Below are 22,078 nucleotides of genomic sequence, written 5' to 3' on the forward strand. Positions count from 1 at the left end.
CGCCAGGCTTTAGCCCCGGTCCCTGTTGTTTCGCCGCCAGGCTTTAGCCCCGGTCCCTGTTGTTTCGCCGCCAGGCTTTAGCCCCAGTGCCTGTTGTTTCGCCGCCAGGCTTTAGCCCCAGTCCCTGTTGTTTCGCTGCCAGGCTTTAGCCCCGGTCCCTGTTGTTTTGCTGCCAGGCTTTAGCCCTGTTGTTTCGCTGCCAGGCTTTAGCCCTGTTGTTTTGCTGCCAGGCTTTAGCCCTGTTGTTTCACTGCCAGGCTTTAGCGCCGGTCCCTGTTGTTTCGTCCCTTTAGCCCCGGTCCCTGTTGTTTTGCCGCCAGGCTTTAGCCCCGGTCCCTGTTGTTTCGCCGCCAGGTTTTAGCCCCGGTCCCTGTTGTCCCTGTTCCCTGTTTTCGCCGCCAGGCTTTAGCCCCGGTCCCTGTTGTTTCGCCGCCAGGCTTTAGCCCCGGTCCCCCACTCTCCCCCACTGCTAGCACGAAAGGGGGAGGCACTGATTGCTCACTCTGGTGGGGGGAAATGAAGGTGACGAAGAAGGGAAGAGATGCACAACGGGCAGAAATTACTGCAGATGCAGGACAGTGCAGGAGAAGGCAATTGTGCATTAAAATATGCCTACTGTTTTTTCACCAGTCATTGCAATCAACCCCTCTGGCATATTCACACTTTGAGCCATGACCTTGGTTGCATACTGTAACCCTTTTGGTCTGTTTACATACAGTGTAATGCTCTGCAAAACAAAAGGATGTCTCTCTCCCTGTTTTCCCTCCAACAGAAAGTGTTCTCTGCCAATAGTACGAGCCCTGGGGACCATTCAGGGTTATCTCATGTACTTTTTCTGCCATGTAAACAGTCCTCCGGCCCACCAATCAGAGGCTGGGGGCCAGAGGCCGAAGCTTGGAGCGATGAGTCACCCTGTGTGTTTGTGTGTATCTGTAAGTTGGGGGTTTGTTGGGTTGGATCCAGGCCTGTGACTCACACAGAACTGACAGTCTAGAGCTGGATCTGGAGTTGGCCTGGCTGCCTCATTGAATGACCTAAATCCTGGCTGCCTGCCTGCCTGCCTTTTTTTTCTATCTCTCTTTCGCTCTCCCTCTGCCTTGCGCTCTGCCTCTCTTTCTCTGCCTCACTCTCACGCTGCCTCGCTCTCTCTGCCTGCCCATATGAGCTGCACTCTGTGCTGTCACCTCATTGACCCCCTTTCTCATTCCCTTTTAGCTAGTTCTCTCTTTTTCCCCTTCGCTCTCTCACATACGGTCACACGCGTTCTTACACACTTAAGCAAGCACACATACGTCAATGTACATGGGCGCCTCTACCCAGGTCTAACGTGACGAGGACAGCAATGAGGAACTCTGATGAACGTTTCAACCGTGACGAGACCGTTTAGATTCTGACAGCCATCGCTGTCCAAGACTAGCCTTCATCTGACACCGCCCAGTAAGCTGAGATGCACAGTATATAGTGTTGTCACGGTACCAGGATGTTGACTTCGGTACCAGGTTCAGTATCACGATTCGCAATACCGTCACGATAGTCAATTCCACAACGATACCACTGCAAGAACAACAAGGCATATTAGACAAAGTCACAGAATGGCACCTGATTGAGACAGATACTCAGCTACTGCTCTGTTCAATCGTTGGGAATCTTTTGAGTTAAATATCATCACGTTTTACGTTTTTCAGAGTCATTTATGCATTAATGAATCAACTATACAGTCAGACACTCAGTTTGTTTTTACCAATCTAACTCCATGACAACATCATGGTAATAATGTATTTGAATTATCAATCTTTATTGATAAACTGGGTAAATCAATAGGCCTATTGACGATAGAGGTAAATGAATATGTGTGCATGACCTTTGTTGTTGAGCTTATTTTGGCTGATTTCATGGGGCCACAGATGATAAACAATCTCTTACCCTTCCATTTGGGACCAATTTTATTGTACTGATCAACAACATTTACATAGAAGTAGCTTATTTTACAAAAGTGCTCGCTGTCTCTTTAGGAGTGGCAGGTAGCCTAGTGGTTGGAGCGTTGTTTAACCGAAAGGTTGCTAGATCGTATCCCCCGAGCGGACGAGGTAAAAATATGTTGTTCTGAAGAAGGCAGCTAATCCACTGTTTCTAGGCCATTGTTGTAAATAAGAATTTGTTCTTAACTGACTTGCCTAGTTAAATAAAGGTTTAATTATTATTATTATATTTTAAACAGTAATGATGTCATTCACGAGGCAAGAGGGGGGCAGCCCGGAGTCAGTTGGTGGAGGCAATAGCGATAAATAGTAATGGCGTCTTTTTGTAGGTACTAACTCCACCATGGTTCATTGGACAAAGCCTATGGTGAAATGAACGGCCGATGGTGAAATGAATGAAGGTCTGTGGTAAACACGGGCTTAGGAGATAATGTTTTGCATTTATGTAATAAAAATAAAAAAACACAAAGTTTTCATAATTCCTAAAGTTCATGTTCATAAGATTTTCTAAGCCGGTGTTATCCCCAGACCTTATATCCGGCCTTTATCCCAAAACCCTATTCTTTTCCCCATTAATTGTTCTCATAGGAAGGGCTGAATGAACCAGAGGTAACTTATTTCCGTTTCTTTAGGACTACAAACTGACGATCTCTATAGATAATCTTTGGGAGAAGCGTGAGAAAGAGAATTCTAAAAAGTTTTGGTGGCAATCAGCTTTGAAATCCATTGATAGTTTCAGCTACACGCTAGAAGAAAGTTTAGCCTACAAAGCTGGAAGCGACCGGTATCTTCTTGCATTGTAAAGTGTTCTAGCCTGTATGGGACATTGTTTTGCGAACAGTAATGAATAGTTTCAACATTTCCGCATGCATTATATATCGCATTATTCAAGTGTGTTAACTTCTGTGCAGCATGAGTAGGGCGCCAACATGATGCCGTATCGAGAAAGTAACAAAGTTCCGGTATACCGTGCAACACGAGACGTTGTGTTTTAAAAAACATTTAGCATCGTCCTTGTTTTTAGTTTCCTCACTCCGTGAGTTAGTCTTGATATCTGTCCCATGTCTGTCCCGGGTTTCCCGCTTGCATGACAAGACCGAGAGAGGAGCCGAATGTTGTCTGCGAGAGAAGAAGAGTGTATAGTACAGTCACAGTGAGTCTTTTGAAAGGAGAGAAAAGAGAGAGGCTTAACAACTGTACCAGGATCCTCTTTCTCCCCCAGGGACTACCGCCAACGCTGCTGCTGCTGCAAGGTATGCAGCCGCTTCTCTTTCATGCTCTGCCCTATTTTTTTCTCTCTTTATCTCACTCTCTCACACACACACACACACACACACACACTCGCAGACAAACTCAGACAATCCCTCTTCTTCCTCTGCTTTTTTCCACTTTCCCCTTCTACTTTTCTACAGACACCCCCGCCCACTCACCAACTCCTCTGCTGGCCTCATCCATTTACCTTGTAGCACTACAATTATTGGGGCGTTTAAATATTTCAGAGGGAAACAGCGGCCTCTATCCCATCCATGCTGTTCTCTGGCGAGAGGGTAAATGGCGGGAGTGTAGCACTGGGAGACGTACGTTCACTAATTCATAGCTCCCTCCGGGTGATCTAATGGCCCATAGTCTCCCTCCGGGTGATCTAATGGCCCATAGTCTCCCTCTGGGTGATCTAATGGCCCATAGACTGCCTCCGGGTGTTCTAATGGCCCATAGTCTCCCTCTGGGTGATCTAATGGCCCATAGACTGCCTCTGGGTGATCTAACGGCCCAGATGGGTGTGTGGATATCAGTAGTATATGGTACTGTGGGTTAACTCCACAATGTATCAGTTTGTTTGCTATTTTCTGTATTGTGTGTACGTGGTTAAAAATACAGTTGAAGTCGGAAGTTTACATACACTTAAGTTGGAGTCATTAAAACTCATTTTTCAACCACTCCACAAATTTCTTGTCAACAAACTATAGGTTTGGCAAGTCGGTTAGGACATCTACTTTGTGCATGACACAAGTAATTTTTCCAACAATTGTTTACAGACAGATTATTTCACTTATAATTCACAGTATCACAATTCCAGTCGGTCAGAAGTTTACATACACTATGTTGACTGTGCCTTTAAACAGCTTGGAAAATTCCAGAAAATTATATCATGGCTTTAAAAGCTTCTGATGGGCTAATTGACATCATTTGAGTCAATTGTAGATGGATGTGGATGGATTTCAAGGCCTACCTTCAAACTCAGTGACTCTTTGCTTGACATCATGGGAAAATCTAAAGAAATCAGCCAGACCCCAGAAAATAATTGTAGACCTCGACAAGTCTGGTTCATCCTTGGGAGCAATTTCCAAACGCCTGAAGGTACCACGTTCATCTGTACAAACATTAGTACGCAAGTATAAACACCATGGGACCACACAACCGTCATACTGCTCAGGAAGGAAACGCGTTCTGTCTCCTAGAGATGAACTTACTTTGGTGCGAAAAGTGCAAATCTATTCCAGAACAGCAGCAAATGACCTTGTGAAAATGCTGGATGAAACAGGTACAAAAGTATCTATATCCACAGTAAAACAAGTCCTATATCGACATAATCGGAAAGGCCGCTCAGCAAGGAAGAAGCCACTGTTCCAAAACCGCCATAAAAAATTCAGACTACAGTTTACAACTGCACATGGGGACAAAGATCGTACTTTTTGGAGAAATGTTCTCTGGTCTAATGAAACAAATTTGACCATAGTTATGTTTGGAGGAAAAACACCATCCCAACCATGAAGCATGGGGGTGGCAGCATCATGTTGTGGGGGTGCTTTGCTGCAGGAGGGACTGGTGCACTTCACAAAATAGATGGCATCATGAGGTAGGAAAATTACGTGGATATATTGAAGCAACATCTCAAGACATCAGTCAGGAAGTTAAAGCTTTGTCACAAATGGGTCTTCAGAATGGACAATGACCCCAAGCATACTTCCAAAGTTGTGGCAAAATGGCTTAAGGACAACAAAGTCAAGATATTGGAGTAGCCATCAAAAAGCCCTGTCCTCAATCCCATAGAACATTTTTGGGCAGAACTGGAAAAGCGTGTTAGAGCAAGGAAGCCTACAAACCTGACTCAGTTACACCAGCTCTGTCAGGAGGAATATCTACCAAATAGTAATTGAGTGTATGTAAACTTCTGATCCACTGGGAATGTGATGAAAAAAGTCAAAGCTGAAATAAATCATTCTCTCTACTATTATTCTGACATTTCACATTCTTAAAATAAAGTGGTGATCCTAACTGACCTAAGACAGGGGATGTTTACTTGGATTAAATGTCAGGAATTGTGAAAAGCTGGGTTCAAATGTACTTGGCTCAGGTGTATGTAAACTTCCGACTTCAACCTTATACATTATTGTTTTTTTGTCTGTTACTCTGTCTCTGTGACGCGACCCTCAGATCCGACACTAACACTAATGGCCCCCTCAGCCAGCCAAACGGGCCCATCTGTCAGCTAGGGGTCAAATGGTGCAAGCACAAGGTCACGCCAGGCAGACAGACCGGTCAACAGGGCCCAGGGGGGTTAAGGGAAATATGAGAGCCCTCTGCCACTCGCCGTCCCTCTCCCTCTGACCCCTCCCCTCTCTACCATATAACCCCCGTCACAGTCTGGTCAGGTGATCAGCACTCCGTGTGATCGGCTCTTAAATGCACAATATGTAGAAATCGCTCCGCCATTACATGGTTGATCAAATTCTTACGTGCGCCTAATTTGGGTTTATGTAGCAAAACAAGCAGTGTATAGTGTGGAGGGTCACTGTGCAATCTAAACCGCTGTGAAATGTATCTTCAATAACCAAAGATATCATATTTTTAGCTGTTTTGAAGCCGGTATACAAAACGGAAACAAAACATATGCAAAAGCTAAACTTAGCAACGGGAAGCTTAGAAAAGGAGCACAAACAACAGATTTGCTGCTTGTCAGACATGCTTTCAAAGAGAATGAAAGATCTATAACTAATATTTCTATGTGAATTTGGTCCGGTCACCCGGAATGAGCCGTACTGGACCTTTTTAACAATCGCTCTTTTGGTCAGTGTTGTGCTGACATCACCAGGGTGGTGGGTGATGTGCTGCATGGAACTGAAATTGTATGCTCGATGATCCAATAATTACTAATAACAAGAACAGAAAACGCGAAGAGTAAGCCAGATGCAGAGAGAAAAGGCTTTGCTTTATTCAACAACAACAACAAACTCCTGGTCATGCTTTGACAATGGCTCGCCCACAGTTAGCATGCCTCCATGAAAACACTTGTGTTTGGAATCGAGACTAAGCAAAAGGGAGGGAGTGGTGGCGAGAGAGGACATACATCATTTTGCCTGATGGGAGTTCTGGAAAGAAAGAGGGAAGGAAAAAGTCATCCTGTGTGACGCTGGTGTCTAATTGAGTCTGTCTTCCATGGGTCCTCAGATCCTCAAAAAGTTCTACAGCTGCACCCTGCATTACCGATTTGGTATGGCAACTGCTCGGCATCCGACCACTAGGCGCTACGGAGGGTAGTGCGTACTTCCCAGTGCATCACTGGGGCCCAAGCTTCCTGCCATCCAGGACCTCTATACCAGGCGGTGTGAGAGGAAGACCCTAAAGGAGGAAGACTCCAGCCACACTAGCCATAGACTGTTCTCTCTGCTACCGCACGGAAAGCGGTACCGGAGTGCCAAGTCTAGATCCAAAAGGCTCCTTAACAGCTTCTATCACCAAGTGATATGACTGCTAAACAGTCAATCAAAAGCCTACCCGGACTATTTGCATTGACCCTCTTTTTTACACTGCTGCTACTTGCTGCTTATTATCTATGCACAGTCACTTTACCCCTACCTACATGTCCAGATTATCTCAATTACCTCGACGGGGTACCGCTACCACCTTAGCAAATATTTGCACACTTTAAAAAATAATAATTCTGCATTGTTGGTTAGGGGTTTGTAAGTAAGCATTTCACGTTAATGTTTACACCTGTTGTATTCGGCGCTTGCGACAAATACAAATTGATACGATTTATTAAAGTAGACGTCAGTTTGACTGAGTGGGGAACTCCCTCTCTGAGATCCAGGTCAAGATGCACTTTGGAGCCATTCATTAGAGTCCAGCCATGTCCTTGATCAGGGTGAACTGCCATAGGCACCTTGTCAGCCTCTTCTCAAATGTCTCCATTTTAGCTGAGATGACCAGAAAGCTCGCGGAGGCTAGTCGTTAGCGACGCTGGCTCACTGTAGCCGGTGGTCATCGCCTACCTGGGAGGATTGATTAGTGATGAGCTGATCGGTTTGTCTTTCATCTCGTAAAATCCTGGGTTTTGTTGTTGCACATGGTTTAATTTAACCCATTGGTGTCTGGGACCAGTTTGGGGGGCGCACAGCCCCCAGGCGTGCAGGTCGAGTTCCATGCGAGGACGTCCCGATTTCACCCTCTTAATGTGCAACTCCTACAAGAGTCAGGATTCATACAAGGACAGCTTGGCAGAAAAAATAGGTCAGACCAGGGAACGGGGCTGGCGAGCACACAAAAAGACTGAGTGCGAAGGCAGGAGAGGGAAGGAGAGAAAGCAAAGAAGTGTGAGAGGAACAGCGATGGAGAGGGTGAGAAAATGGACGGAGTTTATTGTGAAATAAGCAAGGGGAAAGAGGAGGAAAATGTCTTACTTGTTTGAGATGTATTACTTCCTGTGTTTTGTTTGTTGTTTTTTTAAGTTTTTTTTTACCTTGAAACGTGTTGGTTTGATACCGTATAGCAGCACAGCATCAGCGTGTCCCTCTTCTCCTCCCCCCCTCCGTTTTCTTGTCACCTACACCGTATCTCTCACCACAGCGCTCTTTCATCTTGTTTCTGAGCCCGCGTTCTCTGTCGCCCCTTTCTTGCCTGTGTGTCTACCTGCCCAAAATACCTCCCTTAGCTGGCACAAAGACGGCACTGAAGCCTCAACCGTCACTCGCTTCCTGTGTCTGTGTGTGTGTGTGTGTGTGTGTGTGTGTGTGTGTGTGTGTGCACGCCTGGAGAGGAGATAAAGACTTCACATCCTCCTCTCTCTAGTCTTCTTTCTGTCTCAGTTAGGGCTGGTGTATTTTCAGTGACACCCTGGTTTATTTTGAACCCAGGAAACACCGGCTGGTTTAGGCGGTGGATATACTTGGAAAGATGCAGCTGAGCATAGACCGGAAAAGTAGATGAGGCTCAGGTTCAAATGGGATATAGAACTGGTACCATTCATCATAGTGATCGACTAGTATCTAGACATTCTATAAAAAGTTTTTAGTAGATCCCAGACAGCAATCCTCAAAGTTGTTCCCGGGAAATCAATTGGCAAATTGACCTGCAGGGAAAACGCATTCAATTCCCCCTCCACACACCTGAACCACTGTTCTCGGTGTCCAAAACTGAACGCATCGTAGAGACGCTGTCATTACCTCTGATTCAGGATCTGTGCTAAATGACAAAGAGTGATGGGGTGATCTGGTAGCATTTGGGCTAGTCTGAATTCCAGCATCCCGAGACCCAGAGAGCCAGACCTTTTCCATTGTTTATTTGTCTAGTTTTATTCCTTTTCTTGTTTTTCTGTGTTTTGTATTTGAGCTATTCAGAGCGACTGAGGACACTAGAGGAAGTGCCTTGGCAGGACAACAACAGGCAGTGAATGCATTGTTTTCTCATCTAGTTTTTTTTGCTTCTCTCCCCTGTATTTATGCTCCTGGGTGGCTCAGTGGTCTAAGACACTGCATCTCAGGCTGCATCACATCCGGCCGTGATTGGGAGTCCTATAGGGCGGCGCACAATTGGACCAAAGCGAATATAACGGTGCTTTGGCGTGCCATTTCTTCTAGTGGTCCTGTTCTTCGTCTGTTCCGAACCCAGCGATCACTGGAGTGATCCTAGATGGTCTCTATCGTTTTTCGTCATCCTCGGTTTCGCTCTCTGTCTCTCTCTCATGTTCTTCCGGACTCTCCGTGTGTCCCCCCCCCCTCAACTTTCTCCTCTCGTTTCATTCTCACACACAGCGAAAACGTTGTCTGTTTTGAAAATAATACTTTGTAGACCTAGGATGATTTACCGTACGTATGGACACACACACTTCCCAACTGACTCTCTCATCACACACATTCCCACACGCGCACGCACGCACGCACACACCCCCACCCACACACGCGCACACACACACACACACACAAAACTTTAATGGTTTTGGAATCCCCCACCGCCCCTATACCGGTGTTATTGTTGGCACCTATCCAGCACTTATGGACTGAGCTTGCAGAAAAAGAGGGGGGTGCAGACACTGGAATGTGTGTTATGTCAGGAGATATAGAGGGAAAGCCGGTAAGGGCGGGGACCGGAGATGACTGGGGGGGTCAAAGGGGAAAGGGCAGGGGGAACATGGCTGGGGATTGGAGGACAGAAGGACAGGGGGAATAGAAAATGTGGGGGGCAGGGGTGTTAGGTATGTAGAGAGAGAATGGAAAGGATCTGGAGAGGGAGAGAGAAAAGGAGAGAAGCAGGGGGAGTTTAACATAGCGGGAGGGAAGGAGATGAGAGTGGAAGGTAGAAGAATGTGTGGGAGTTTAGTGTGGTAATGATGGAAACAAGTACGATTGTACGCTGAGAAGTCTCTCACAAACACACACACATACTAGAACATGTAGGACAGATTCATGCATCAACTTTCACATGGTGGATTAGGGCCAGAAATATGTGTGTTATTGGGTCAGGTGTGTGTGTGTGTGTGCTTTTTGTTCTCTCATGCTGCCTTGCAGGTTCTTTGAGTCCTGGGGTAAAAGTAGAGCACTTACTGACACTCCACTTCAGTCTGACCCCTAAGCATAACACACACACACACATACTAGGAGAGCTCTGAAAGATTGAAGGTGTGTTGTGTGTACATGAATGTAACCTGTATGTGAGCCTGCGTGTCTGTGTGCGCGTTCAGGGTCTGCCTCTCACATTCTTCCACGTGATGTAAGCCCCTCTTCCAAGAAGTGGAGGAGATTACACGATGGACTGTGATTACAGAGATAACTGTTTCTCGTCACACTGAAGGCATGTTGCCTACTTTATAACGCATACAGTCGCTAGGGAACGTCTACACGCCTTACAGTCTTCACATTTGGCTGCCTTAAAATGTCATCGAAAAAAGGGATTCATTTAGATTTTTCCTAATGATCTACGCGACCTACTCCACATTTTCAAAGGGAAAGAAAAATGATAGAAATATTTCCAAATTTAAATCAAAAATAATGGAGAAAAAAACGAAATGAGGAAGTATTGATTGCCTTCCCACCCCAGAGTTAATATTTGATGGAAACACCTTTGGCAGCCATTACATGAAAGGGAAGTGGCTCTTATTGTCATTCACTCTCTTTCATCCTAATTCTCTTTTGATCTATTTAAATCTCTCACTTAAACTCAGTCTCTCTCCTCTTTCTCTCTCTCTCTCTTTCTTTCACTCTCTTCTCTCTGCCTCTCTCTCTCTCTGCCTCTCTCTCTCTCTCTCTCTCTCTCTCTGCCTCTCTCTCTCTGCCTCTCTCTCTCTCTGCCTCTCTCTCTCTCTCTCTGCCTCTCTCTCTCTCTCTGCCTCTCTCTCCTCTCTCTCTGCCTCTCTCTCTCTCTGCCTCTCTCTCTCTGCCTCTCTCTCTCTCTCTCTCTCTCTCTGCCTCTCTCCTCTCTCTCTCCTCTCTCTGCCTCTCTCTCTCTCCTCTCTCTGCCTCTCTCTCTGCCCCTCTGCCTCCTCTCTCTCTGTCTCTGCCTCTCTCTCTGCCTCTCTCCTGCCTCTCTCTCTCTCCCTCTCTCTGCCTCTCCCTCTCCTGCCTCTGCCTGCCTCTCTCTCTCTCTGCCTCTCTGCCTCTCTCTCTCTCTGCCTCTCTGCCTCTCTCTCTCTCTCTGCCTCTCTCTGCCTCTCTCCCTCTCCTCTCTCTCTCTGCCCCTCTCTCTGCCTCTCTGTCTCTCTGCCTCTCTCTGCCTCTCCCCCCTCTCTCTCTCTATCTCTGCCTCTCCCCTCTCTCTCTCTCTCTCTCTGCCTCTCTCCCTCTCTCTCTCTGCCTCTCTCCTCTCTCTCTCTGCCTCTCTCTCTCTCTCTCTCTGCCTCTCTCTCTGCCCCTCTCTGTCTCTCTCTCTCTCTCTCTCTGCCTCTCTCTCCCTCTCTCTCTCTGCCTCTCTCCTCTCTCTCTCTCTGCCTCTCTCCTCTCTCTCTCTGCCTCTCTCCTCTCTCTCTCTCTGCCTCTCTCTGCTCTCTCTGCCTCTCTCTGCCTCTCTCTCTGCCTCTCTCTCTCTGCCTCTCTCTCTCTCTCTCTCTCTCTGCCTCTCTCTCTCTCTCTCTCTCTGCCTCTCTCTCTGCCTCTCTCTCTCTCTCTCTGCCTCTCTCTCTCTGCTCTCTCTCTCTGCCTCTCTCTCTCTCTCTCTGCCTCTCTCTCTCTCTCCTCTCTCTCTCTGCCTCTCTCTCTCTGCCTCTCTCTCTCTCTCTGCCTCTCTCTCTCTCTGCCTCTCTCTCTCTCTCTGCCTCTCTCTCTCTGCCTCTCTCTCTCTGCCTCTCTCTCTCTGCCTCTGCCTCTCTCTCTGCCTCTCTCTCTCTGCAGTTACATCAGAAAGTGTGGCAATGATTTAAGTGAGCTGTGTTACAAGTGACCTACCCAATTACCAACTCTGGTTCCACTGAATCTTTCATATGGTCCACTTGTTGCAATGTGCCGCTGTCACTCATTTCCACCATGTCTTAATCGGTGATTAGGCTAAGTAATAGCATAGTTGCATGTCTTTAAGATCATCCAGCCCTATAGATTAAGCTAACCTAATCTCCCGCTCCTCTCTCTCTGTCTCTCTGTCTCTGTCTCTGTGTCTCTCTCTCTCTGTCTCTCTCTCTCTGTCTGTCTCTCTCTCTTTTTCTCTCTCTGTGCAGCCATAGAGACCCAGAGCACCAGCTCGGAGGAGATAGTCCCCAGTCCTCCCTCGCCGCCTCCTCCCCCGCGAATCTACAAACCCTGCTTCGTTTGTGCGGACAAGTCCTCGGGATACCACTACGGGGTCAGCGCCTGCGAGGGCTGCAAGGTGAGACACTTGGCCGTGCTCTTTTTCTTTCCATCCATCTCGCGCTGTATCTCTCTGTCTTCACCTCCCTCCCTATTTGCCCCGCTCGCTCGTTCTCACTCTTCCCTCACCTCTTCCTCCCTCTCTCTCTCGCCCTCTCTCTCTCTCGTCCTCTCTCTCTCGTCCCTCTCTCTCTCTCGTCCTCTCTCTCTCCCTCTCACTCTCTCTCTCTCTCTCTCTCCCTCTCGCTCACCCTCTCTCTCTGTCTCTCTTTCTCTTCCCCCTCCCCCCCTCCTCCGCTTTGTGCCCCAGGACTTGGGGAACCTGGACTCTCAGGCCAGTGAATGACTTTAAATATCAGTCAAGTGCTGAGGAGAGATTCAAGCATGTACCAGAGATATACACCACTGCCATAACTGTGTCGACTGTCTAATCTATACCATATTTCCTGGCAAAGCCTCCCGCTACCAGATTGAGCACCAGCTTGCTATCTAAAGTATCCTCAATAATTGAAGGCTGCCAGCATCTACATGTATATTGGCCCTCCACTGGGACTGAGGGAAAGCACAGGTTGGTGCTCGCCTAACTAGTGCGACGACACAGTTCCCCCTCCCATGTGTGTGCGTGTTTGATGGTTAGGTAGGCGCACAGTCCTCTCCTGTTCCCACACAAACCCTTCTTCTATCTCTCCTAGAAGAAAACGCACGTCTTCATTAAATTTGCATGGTTGTTTTTTCTCTCCTTTTTTTCCCTTTCCTTGGTTGTTTCTCTCTTTTGGGTCCCGGGAGGACGTGTATCTGTGGTCTACTTTTCATTTTTGTATTTTTTATTTTTTTGCTGGAGGCTTCTATCTCTCTTTTTACATTGTTGTTGTTGTTGCAAATTGGAACGCTCATCCCCCCCCACACACACACACACTCACACACACTCACACACTCATACCCTTCCCCCATATTTAGGGAAATTGGCTGTCTGCAAATGTGCCGTCGTTAGTTGTCATCCCTCATAATAGAGCTGTCAAAACAGCAGAGGGACACGAATCAGCATACACAACCAGTCTATTGATGTACACAGGCATCCAGACCAGTCTATTGATGTACACAGGCATCCAGACCAGTCTATTGATGTACACAGGCATCCAGACCAGTCTATTGATGTACACAGGCATCCAGACCAGTCTATTGATGTACACAGGCATCCAGACCAGTCTATTGATGTACACAGGCACCAGACCAGTCTATTGATGTACACAGGCACCAGACCATTCTATTGATGTACACAGGCATCCAGACCAGTCTATTGATGTACACAGGCATCCAGACCAGTCTATTGATGTACACAGGCATCCAGACCTGATGAGTATCTCCACACCCACTCACGTAGTGTGGTAATATTGATTGGCCCCTTTTGTTTTTATAAAGATAAGCAATTAATGACTGTATAAAATACATTATTAAAATACTGAGCTATATTGTATGCCACATTTTGGGGTGAATTACATTTTTTTTATGAACACAACCGATTTTGTTTAACAGGTAGTCATTTTTCTTCTCAAAAAGGTAGGGGTCAAAATGATTGACACCCATAAAGATTGTTGTATGTAAAAGTAGTCAAAAGTTGAGTATTTGGTCCCCTATTCCTAACATGCAATGACTACGTCATCGGTGTGACTCTACAAACTTGTTGGATGCATTTGCAGTTAGTTTTGGTTGTGTTTCAGATGACTTTTGTGTCCGATTTTTAGAAATGAATGGTAAATATGAATGAATGGTCACTTATATTATAAATCAGAATAGAATGTTTCTGAACACTTCTATGTGAAAGCTCCCATGATAATGGATAATGAATTGTGAATAATGATGAGTGGGAAAGTCACAGAGGGTCAAAGATCATACCCCCAGGACATGCCAAATAACAGGGGAGGTTAGCATGTATACAGCCCACTCCAAAATGACACTACATTATTTACCATTCATTTATTTTGGACACAAATTAATCTGAAAGAAGAAAAAAAACGAATTGCAAATGCATCCAACAAGCATGAACAAAACGGACCCACTAGGACCCATAGGCTTTTATTTTCTATGTGTATTATTTAACCTTTTATTTAACTAGGCAAGTCAGTTGAGAACAAATTCTTATTTACAATGTCCCTATGGGACTCCCAATCACAGCCGGCTATGATACAGCCTGGAATCGAACCAGGGTCTGTAGTGACGCCTCTGGCAGTGAGGTGCAGGGCCTTAGACCGCTGCGCCACTCGGGAGTCCAAAAAGAGTGTTATCATAAAACCCTTTCGCAATGGCAGGAGAAGAGCAAACAAACCTTCATTCCAGATCTGACTTGTTTGTGTTGACAATCAATGTTTGACCAATCCACACATTTAGGTAATAAAACTAAGATATCCAATCAGATGGAACCAGCCGACGTCTTAAAGAAAGGGGGTCACCTCGACGTGTGAAGACCTGAGGTTGGTGGGCTTGGTACAATAGAGATAAGACCGCATTCCTGAGAAGGCACAAAGGACATCCTTGCATACCGTGTCATCAGAGTTCAGTCTGAACCACGACGGATAACCACAGAGAACATACACGCGTGTAGATGGCATCAGAGTTCTCTTCAGGGAAGAAGTTTCGAATACAGATGCCAATCACGGCTGCGGTAGCATTATTCTCTCACACATTCCAATAGTCAGTCCGCTAGATACTGTGTGAGAGAGAGCCAAAATTTTGGCCCCTCAACAGGGGGAAGGGCTGACTGGCCCTTGAGTATTTGACTTGTGTTCCTTGGCCATTTGCCATGCAGACCCAGAGGTGACAGAGAGCACATAGATTAGGGTAGAAGATTTAGCCATGTTACATACTCACAACATACTGTGACCCCTGTGCATATACACAAGTAATCTTTTGTACACATGCACACACACACGCCCCCAGTCTGTTACCGGGGCTAGGATTAGTGGTGCAGCTAAAGAGGTTTTACAGGATGGGGAAGGCAGGACACGTTGTGATTTATGGGGTGGAATGGTGTACGGGTGTTGATCCCCCCCACGGTAAAAGGTCACCGTGACGTGAGTTGATCCCCTGTCCCAGGTCGCACCAGGGTCAATCGCAGGCTCCCGTGGGTCGGCCGGTGGCCAGGAAGAGATCAGGGGTCGGCCGGTGGCCAGGAAGAGATCAGGGGTCGCCCGGTGGCCAGGAAGAGATCCGGGGTCGGCCGGAGGCCAGGAAGAGATCCGGGGTCAGCCGGAGGCCAGGAAGAGATCCGGGGTCGGCCGGTGGCCAGGAAGAGATCCGGGGTCGGCCGGTGGCCAGGAAGAGATCTGGGGTCGGCCGGTGGCCAGGAAGAGATCCGGGGTCGGCCGGTGGCCAGGAAGAGATCCGGGGTCGGCGGGTGGCCAGGAAGAGATCCGGGGTCGGCCGGTGGCCAGGAAGAGATCCGGGGTCGGCCGGTGGCCAGGAAGAGATCCGGGGTCGGCCGGTGGCCAGGAAGAGATCCGGGGTCGGCCGGTGGCCAGGAAGAGATCCGGGGTCGGCCGGTGGCCAGGAAGAGATCCGGGGTCGGCCGGTGGCCAGGAAGAGATCCGGGGTCGGCCGGTGGCCAGGAAGAGATCAAGGATCAGATATAGGTCCACAGAGTCCTGTCAGGCTGTTCTCTCTCTCCTCTCCTCTGTCTCACCCTTCTCTGCATCTCTCTTTTTCTATCTCTCTCTGATACTCTTTCTCTCTGTATTTTCATCTTTCTTCTGCTCTTTATCTACCCGAACACTTCCCCATGTCTCCCTTCATTCTGCTCTTTATCTACCTGAACACTTCCCCATGTCTCTCTTCATTCTGCTATTTATCTACCTGAACTCTTCCCCATGTCTCCCTTCATTCTGCTCTTTATCTACCTGAACACTTCCCCATGTCTCCCTTCATTCTGCTCTTTATCTACCTGAACTCTTCCCCATGTCTCTCTTCATTCTGCTATTTATCTACCTGAACACTTCCCCATGTCTCCCTTCATTCTGCTCTTTATCTACCTGAACTCTTCCCCATGTCTCCCTTCATTCTGCTCTTTATCTACCTGAACTCTTCCCCATGTCTCCCTTCATTCTGCTCTTTATCTACCTGAACACTTCCCCATGTCTCTCTTCATTCTGCTCTTTATCTACCTGAACTCTTCCCCATGTCTCCCTTCATTCTGCTCTTTATCTACCTGAACACTTCCCCATGTCTCTCTTCATTCTGCTATTTATCTACCTGAACACTTCCCCATGTCTCCCTTCATTCTGCTGTTTATCTACCCGAACACTTCCCCATGTCTCTCTTCATTCTGCTCTTTATCTACCCGAACACTTCCCCATGTCTCTCTTCATTCTGCTCTTTATCTACCCGAACACTTCCCCATGTCTCCCTTCATTCTGCTCTTTATCTACCTGAACACTTCCCCATGTCTCTCTTCATTCTGCTATTTATCTACCTGAACACTTCCCCATGTCTCCCTTCATTCTGCTCTTTATCTACCCGAACACTTCCCCATGTCTCTCTTCATTCTGCTCTTTATCTACCCGAACACTTCCCCATGTCTCTCTTCATTCTGCTCTTTATCTACCTGAACACTTCCCCATGTCTCCCTTCATTCTGCTCTTTATCTACCTGAACACTTCCCCATGTCTCTCGCTCGCTCTCTATCTACCCGAACACTTCCCCATGTCTCTCTTCATTCTGCTCTTTATCTACCCGAACACTTCCCCATGTCTCTCTTCATTCTGCTCTTTATCTACCTGAACACTTCCCCATGTCTCTCTTCATTCTGCTCTTTATCTACCTGAACACTTCCCCATGTCTCTCTTCATTCTGCTCTTTATCTACCTGAACACTTCCCCATGTCTCTCTTCATTCTGCTCTTTATCTACCTGAACACTTCCCCATGTCTCTCTTCATTCTGCTCTTTATCTACCTGAACACTTCCCCATGTCTCTCTTCATTCTGCTCTTTATCTACCTGAACACTTCCCCATGTCTCTCTTCATTCTGCTCTTTATCTACCCGAACACTTCCCCATGTCTCTCTTCATTCTGCTCTTTATCTACCTGAACACTTCCCCATGTCTCTCTTCATTCTGCTCTTTATCTACCTGAACACTTCCCCATGTCTCTCTTCATTCTGCTCTTTATCTACCTGAACACTTCCCCATGTCTCTCTTCATTCTGCTCTTTATCTACCTGAACACTTCCCCATGTCTCTCTTCATTCTGCTCTTTATCTACCTGAACACTTCCCCATGTCTCTCTTCATTCTGCTCTTTATCTACCTGAACACTTCCCCATGTCTCTCTTCATTCTGCTCTTTATCTACCTGAACACTTCCCCATGTCTCTCGCTCGCTCTCTATCTACCTGAATACTTCCCCATGTCTCTCTCTCGCTCGCTCTCTATCTACCTGAACACTTCCCCATGTCTCTCTCTCGCTCGCTCTCTATCTACCTGAACACTTGCCCATGTCTCTCTCTCGCTCTCTATCTACCTGAATACTTCCCCATGTCTCTCTCTCGCTCGCTCTCTATCTACCTGAACACTTCCCCATGTCTCTCTCTCGCTCGCTCTCTATCTACCTGAACACTTGCCCATGTCTCTCTCTCGCTTGCTCTCTATCTACCTGAACACTTCCCCATGTCTCTCTCTCGCTCGCTCTCTATCTACCTGAACACTTCCCATGTCTCTCTCTCGCTCGCTCTCTATCTACCTGAACACTTCCCCATGTCTCTCTCTCGCTCGCTCTCTATCTACCTGAACACTTCCCCATGTCTCTCTCTCGCTCGCTCTCTATATACCTGAACACTTCCCCATGTCTCTCTCTCGCTCGCTCTCTGCCTACCTGAACACTTCCCCATGTCTCTCTCTCGCTCGCTCTCTGCCTACCTGAACACTTCCCCATGTCTCTCTCTCGCTCGCTCTCTGCCTACCTGAACACTTCCCCATGTCTCTCTCTCGCTCGCTCTCTGCCTACCTGAACACTTCCCCATGTCTCTCTCTCGCTCTCTATCTACCTGAACACTTCCCCATGTCTCTCTCTCGCTCGCTCTCTGCCTACCTGAACACTTCCCCATGTCTCTCGCTCGCTCTCTATCTACCTGAACACATCCCCATGTCTCTCTCTCGCTCGCTCTCTGCCTACCTGAACACTTCCCCATGTCTCTCGCTCGCTCTCTATCTATCTGCCTGAACACATCCCCATGTCTCTCGCTCGCTCGCTCTCTGTCTCTCTCTTCCTATCTCTCCCTTTCTGTCATCCCCTCTTTATTTATAGACCCTTAGCCCATGGGTTCCACTGGGAATTCTGCCTGGCTGTAACCGGTGTGTGTGTGTGTGTGTTTATGGGCTGTGTCGTTTGAGTTCCCGACATCTGTATGTGTACTTTCAACCCTCACCAAACCTAGACCTTGGATCTTCTCCCCCCTTCTTAAATTCAGAGCGTTTCACTCTCAGAGCGCACACTAGACGCTCTGGCAGAGGAGTAGGGTTGATCCGAGCGCTCTGACCATCACAACGGTAGTCAAGCACCCAAGCTAACTGGCTAATGTTGGCTAGCTACTTTCAGACACAAATGAGAGAACACCTCACTCTGACCATTTTACTCGCTGTAACAGAGCTGGTTAGGCTGTTTTCATGTTATCCAGAGCGTTGGCGACTGTAACTGTTCTGCTGGCAACAATTTAATGACGCTTTTTTTTTTGCCAACGTTCAACGGGTGTTGAGCGTTCGTAAATTTAGCAGTGATTCTGCTCTCTGGCACACTCAGACGAGAGTGCTCTGAAATCGGAGTAGATAGCCAGAATTAATCATGTCCATTGAGAACGCACAATGACTGTACAGCTTAGCTAAGAATGATGTGAATAATAAAGTCAATAAATGTACAGTAGTTAGATAGCATATAGTTAAAATACTGCCTGGCAAGTTCGATGTAATAGTAGCCAACTAACTTCAGGTAACTAGCTAACATTTTTTATTTCATCTTTTATTTAACCAGGTAGGCCAGTTGAGAACAAGTTCTCATTTACAACTGCGACCTGGCCAAGATAAAGCAAAGCAGTGAGACACAAACAACCACACAGAGTTACACATCATACAGTCAATAACACAATAGAAAAGTCTATATACAGTGTGTGCAAATGAAGTAAGATTAGGGAGGTAAGGCAATAAATAGGCCGTAGTGGCAAAATAATTACAATTTAGCACATTAAACACTGGAGCGATAGATGTGCAGAAGATGAATGTGCAAGTAGAGATACTGGGGTGCAAAGGAGCCAAAAAAATATGGGGATGAGGTCGTTGGATGGGCTATTTACAGATGGGCTATGAACAGGTGCAATGATGTGTACGCTGCTCTGACAGCTGATGCTTAAAGTTAGTGAGGGAGATATGAGTCTCCAGCTTCAGTGATTTTTGTAATTCGCTCCAGTCATTGGCAGCAGAGAACTGGAAGTAAAGGCGGCCAAAGGAGGCTTTGGGGTGACCAGTGAAATATACCTGCTGGAGCGCGTGCTAGATTTAATTTTGGATTGGAGATGCTTAATGTGAGTCTGGAAGGAGAGTTTGCAGTCTAACCAGACACCTAGGTATTTGTAGTTGTCCACATATTCTAAGTCAGAACCGTCCAGAGTAGTGATGCTAGACGGGCGGGCGGGCAGGTGCGGGCAGCAATCGGGTGATGAGCCTGCATTTAGTTTTACTTGCATTTAAGAGCAGTTGGAGGCCTCTGAGGGAGAGTTGTATGGCATTGAAGCTCGCCTGGAGGGCAGTGTCCAAAGAAGGGCCAGAGGTATACAGAATAGTGTCATCTGCATAGAGGAGGATCAGAGAATCACAGCAGCAAGAGCGACATCATTGATGTATACAGAGAAAAGAGTCGGCCCGAGAATTGAACCCTGTGGTACACCCATAGAGACTGCCAGAGGTCCGGACACACTGAACTCTCTGAGAAGTAGTTGGTGAACCAGGCGAGGCAATCATTTGAGAAACCAAGGCTGTTGAGTCTGCCGATAAGAATTTGGTGATTGACAGAGTCGAAAGCCTTGGTCAGGTCGATGAATATGGCTGCACAGTATTGTCTTTTATCGATGGCGGTAATGATATCGATTAGGACCTTGAGCGTGGCTAAGGTGCACCCATGACCAGCTCAGTTCATACCGGCACATACTGCTGAAATGCTATGCGGCTCGTAAGGATAGCGTAGCTAACAAATTGTCAGCCAACATAACGTGTAACGTAACTTATTTGAAAGGTCATTACTTTATTACCATTGCTCAACATTTCATTAACATTTGTCATAATTAGATAACGCAATGAGTTTGTATCTGCTCTCGTCGGACTTCGGCAGCATATTTTCCTCCGTTTTCTTCAAATCTGAAAACATTGCGAAGCCACGCCCGTTTTCTTCAAATCTGAAAACATTGTGAAGCCACGCCCGTTTTCTTCAAATCTGAAAACATTGAAGCCACGCCCGTTTTCTTCAAATCTGAAAACATTGTGAAGCCACGCCCGTTTTCTGAAGAATAGCGTTATGGGCCTTAAAAGCACGGAAATAGTGTCGACCGCATGTATACTTCGTATTATGGCGAATTTAGTATGACATCCAGGAACTTTTGGCATACTAACTATATCCATACCATGACCAATAAGTGTCCTACGTACTCAATTTATTTCACAAATAGTGCGGTTAGTGTGAGTTTCCAACACCGCTTTAGGCCTCGTATTAGCATACGCACTTATCTCTTGTAAAGTGCTAATTCCCCCTCTCTTTTATATTGCTGTAGCTCCAGTATTGTAAAGTCCAGCTCCTGTAGTTTAGCCACAGTGTATTGTTTCATTCCAGAGCTGTAAGGTCTAGCTCCTGTAGTTGTTTACCTGTGGTTGTAGTTCCAGTGCTCTAGGCCAGTCTTCGACCACAGTACCAGCCCTCTGCTGACAGAACATTCGTCACACCTTGTAATTACTGAGCTTCAGTCCAGGGGGGATTTCAGGCCACTAACATCTGTAGCTGTCAAAAGACTAGAGAGAGGAAACAGACTATTTTGGACATACTATTTAGTGGGTGCATGAGCTTTTGTGTGTGTGCCTAGTACACCTCTCAACAGAGGTCCATATGTATCATAGGGACTCCCATGTGCACAGAAGTGCTCTCCACTCAACCTATCCCTGTCTTCTATACCATTTTGTCCCTTCTCCTCTTTCTCCTTTCACATCTGCAAATGCACCCTCTGTGGCTTGGCGGCTTGGAGCCGTCAGAGTTCACTAAGAGGGATTTTCCACTGAAGGGCCGTTTTCCCGTGGCCCACTTGATTCCTTGGAACCAAGCGGGATATTCAGCCTCGTTTGATATCTGGTACTGTCCTTGAACCAAGTAGGCTGGTGGGTGGGGTTACAAATGTCTGTATTCAATGATTGATCTCATGCAATGATGTCACAGTGTGTGTCGCGTATGTTGTTAATACTCATGCACGAGTCATTGGTTCGAGTCAAGAGAAGGAAAATCTGACTGCGAACGGTACAGCTACACGAACGAATAACTCTAGAGCAAAAACAGAATAATGGAAGGGCTTTTGAGCATCTAGGCAGAGCCTTTCGATGCTGGTCTTTCAACAGGCTGAAACTATTCCCTCTTCGCATGACGATACGTTGTGAATTTCTCAGGCTCATTTCAGCTGTCTCTTCTATTCTGTCCACTCTCCATTGCTGGCCACAAACAAAAATGTAAAAGGATGGCACAAAATAGCCAGGATAATGCTTCCACTACATCTCCCTCCTCCATACATAAAAGTGGCAGTCCCCAAGGATCACAACAATGTTGCTGTCGAATTGCGTCAACGGTCGCTCTCCTAAAATCGTCACTAGCAGTTTTTCCCGCAAATTTAAACCTAGTCCTGTTTCTAGTTCCACTGCAAATGTAAAACAACCAATAACGAACAAGGCTAGTTCTAGCTGGTTCCGGCAAGGCCCGTCGAGCTCTGGTTCCTCTAGTACAAATTTTCCCAAACTGGAAATACCGCAATGCCGTCGGGGGTACGCTGA

The 22,078-nt window shown here is 46.9% G+C and overlaps 1 protein-coding gene across 3 annotated transcripts in view; it reads left to right on the forward strand.

The window, feature by feature from the left end:
* Positions 1 to 22,078, forward strand: part of LOC112225905 (retinoic acid receptor alpha) — a 214,002-nt gene that overhangs the window by 171,910 nt on the left and 20,014 nt on the right. For all 3 annotated transcript variants that reach the window (XM_042307230.1, XM_042307229.1, XM_042307231.1), the window contains one exon: positions 11,899 to 12,047. In XM_042307230.1, coding sequence (XP_042163164.1) covers positions 11,899 to 12,047 — 149 coding nt within the window. The remainder of the gene's footprint in view (positions 1 to 11,898; positions 12,048 to 22,078) is intronic.

The sequence above is a fragment of the Oncorhynchus tshawytscha genome, linkage group LG27, assembly GCF_018296145.1.
Source record: "Oncorhynchus tshawytscha isolate Ot180627B linkage group LG27, Otsh_v2.0, whole genome shotgun sequence".
NCBI classification, from domain to species: Eukaryota; Metazoa; Chordata; class Actinopteri; order Salmoniformes; family Salmonidae; genus Oncorhynchus; species Oncorhynchus tshawytscha.